Here is a 2,826-nt window from a genome sequence, read left to right as displayed (position 1 = left end):
TTTAAATGTAGAAATGTGCCTTCTTATTCAAGCCAGAATTGCTTTTCGCTGGCCTGGAGGTTGTGACATAAACGTATGCCATTAACTAGTAAATCATACTTGGGTTTAAAACCATTTTGATTTATTCTTTCTCTACAAAATACGGTGTGGTCAAGTTCAGATCAAAGTTAACCTCTCTCCTTCTCTCTGTCTCTTGCCTTTCTCCCGTGTTCCAGAGGAAGCTCACCAGTGTGGGAAGGGCCTCCTCATCCACTGTCAGGCTGGGGTGTCTCGCTCGGCCACCATCGTCATCGCTTACCTGATGAAGCACACTTGGATGACCATGACTGACGCTTATAAATTTGTCAAAGGCAAACGACCAATTATTTCTCCGAACCTCAACTTCATGGGGCAGTTGCTAGAGTTTGAGGAAGACCTAAATAACGGTGTGACACCGCGAATCCTTACACCAAAGCTGATGGGCGTGGAGACAGTCGTGTGATGCCGTCTGCCTGGGAAGGATTCTTGTTCTCCATTCGGAGGCAAAGAGGAAGGAGAACGGATTCTTTCTTTCTTTTCTTCTTCTTCTTCTTTTTTTTTTTTTTTTAGATGGGGTAAAGTTTGTGAATGGAAACAAACTCATTTAAAAACTTTTTATTTTTAACAAGTGTGAGAAGAGTTTAACTTTTGATGCCCATTGAGATTTACTTCCCAAGAACTGAAAAATCAGGGAGGCTGAGGAAATCATTTTTTTTTTTAAAGCCAACAATAAACATATGACAAAACTGGCCTTTCTTCCCCTTTTCCCTTGAAGCTATTTGTAGAGTTTATGATGAAATAGTCTGTGCAGGACCATAGACCGAAGATACTACACTTTAAACCGATTAAAAAGAACCAAAAGTAAGTAGAAAAGACATTGAGTCGCGAAGACCTGCGGTCCGCCCGGGCTGTCCACACGGAGAGCAGAAACCTGACCACACCAAGCCCTGTCGTGTTCCCGGCTGCAGAGAGAGGATCAGGGCTAAATGGTCTCAGATGTTTCACGTTCTCGAGAGAGACAACGGATACTGTTGATTTTGTGTGTTTTTACTCTGAATTATTACATTTTTTTTCCCCTCTCTGGGTTTAAGAGATTTTTTTTTTTTTTTTTTTTTTGAAATAGCAAGGTACCGACCATTCTACCACATGCCTTCGCGGGCTTCTTACAATAATCTGGTGTTTTGGGCGTGCAAGCGAGTTAGAGCTGGCAGCCGAATGACAAACAGTGCCCATTTGCCAGCTTGGAGCTAGAAAGGAATTAAAACCAGTTACTTTTCCTTCCCGCCTTTTTCCTTTGTTTATTTTTTTGGGGGTGGGGGGGAGATTTGATTCTGGTTACAGTACCATAAACCTTGTTACATATGTATATCAGAATGTAAAAAAAAGACAAAAATTTATTTAAAAATATTTTTCGCAAAAAAAAAAAAAAAAAAGTATATCAGAATGTAAAAAAAAGACAAAAATTTATTTAAAAATATTTTTCGCAAAAAAAAAAACAAAAACAAAAACAAAAACTGGGTGTGTTTCTGTTGATTGTGTAAAAATTTATTTTCATTATATAAATGAAACTCATCTTGGGACGTGTCTTTTTTCCTTCTCTTTTCCTTAATTCTGGTTCAAGCATCTCTTCCCTGTGGTAACTTATTTCTAACCGGGGAAAGGGAGCAGCAGAGGGAACGGCTCCAGTCTCCGTCTGCTCAGTCATCAGGCCCTCTGTCCTCACAGCTCCGCCATCTGCTTCTGCACATTGCAATTCCTCTTAGGGAGGAGAAGCTTCAGGGGAAGTCACGGGAGAGGGGTCAGGGGTCTTCACACCAGCCTTCGAGCTTCGGTGATCAGTCAGGTCACCGCCAGATTGACTGGTTAGGATTCCACGATCTCCTCAGTGGCTAGCTGATAAATATTTGTAACCATCTGCCATTTCGGGCTCTCGACGGTCACCCCCACCTCTCCACTGTCAATCGCGCACTTGATATGTTTAGTAACACTCACCATGTAGTGGGGACTGCAGCAAATTGCTGTCACTTACTCTTTTGCCCTCAAACTGAAGTCAACTTCATTGGCGCGGCTTCTCTGCCCCACCTGGATAATGCGTGGCTGGTATTCGGTGGGTGACATCAGTCCACGGATGACGGGCTGGGAGTGGGGGCGGAACACAGTCCAAACGTTTTCTACCTTTTATGAAAATAGATGTCTAGAGAGGCTTGGCCGAAGGGCGTATTCACGGCCTACGGGGAGAATAAAAGAGTTAAAAATCTGGCATGTCCAATTCTGTATGATGACGTTTGATACTGTTTTGTGACGTTTGCTTACAAATGTTACAATGGAATATATGTATCTATTTTTTTACAATGGAATATTTTTGACGTTTATTTTTTTTAAAATACCTTTTCTATTAGTGACTTAACTTTTTCTCTTATTAGAAGGTGGAGAGTGAATTTAACAGGAATTAACAGAGCTGTTTTGAATTATTCGAGTTTACTACAAAGTGTTAATCAAGTGAAAAGTAAATTTCTTATGGTGCTTTCTATTCTCTAGATGAATAATTGGTGGTAGAGCATATTTAAGAAGTCAGGTTGATATAAAATTAGTGATTTAAAATACGCGGTGATTTCTGAGACATTCGTCCAAATGTTAAATTTCTGATAGAGTGTAAGCTTTTCCTTCCTTCCTTCCTTCCTTCCTTCCTTCCTTCCTTCCTTCCTTCCTTCCTTCCTTCCTTCCTTCCTTCCTTCCTTCCTTCCTTGTCTTTTGACAAATCAATTCAGTTTTTCTTTAGTTACATAAAAATGATATATGTTCTTAAAT

At 40.4% G+C, this 2,826-nt stretch overlaps 1 protein-coding gene across 1 annotated transcript in view; it reads left to right on the top strand.

Annotated features, from left to right (window-relative positions):
* The window catches only part of DUSP10 (dual specificity phosphatase 10), a 39,464-nt gene extending 38,021 nt beyond the window's left edge, over positions 1-1,443 (top strand). The window contains exon 4 of the mRNA XM_011374455.2: positions 216-1,443. Within this exon, the coding sequence (XP_011372757.1) occupies positions 216-481 (266 nt within the window). The 3' untranslated portion in view covers positions 482-1,443. The remainder of the gene's footprint in view (positions 1-215) is intronic.
* Positions 1,444-2,826: the final 1,383 nt, after the last annotated feature.

Source organism: Pteropus vampyrus, unplaced genomic scaffold (genome assembly GCF_000151845.1).
Source record: "Pteropus vampyrus isolate Shadow unplaced genomic scaffold, Pvam_2.0 Scaffold248, whole genome shotgun sequence".
Taxonomy (NCBI): Eukaryota; Metazoa; Chordata; class Mammalia; order Chiroptera; family Pteropodidae; genus Pteropus; species Pteropus vampyrus.
This window is presented reverse-complemented; position numbering and strand designations above follow the sequence as displayed.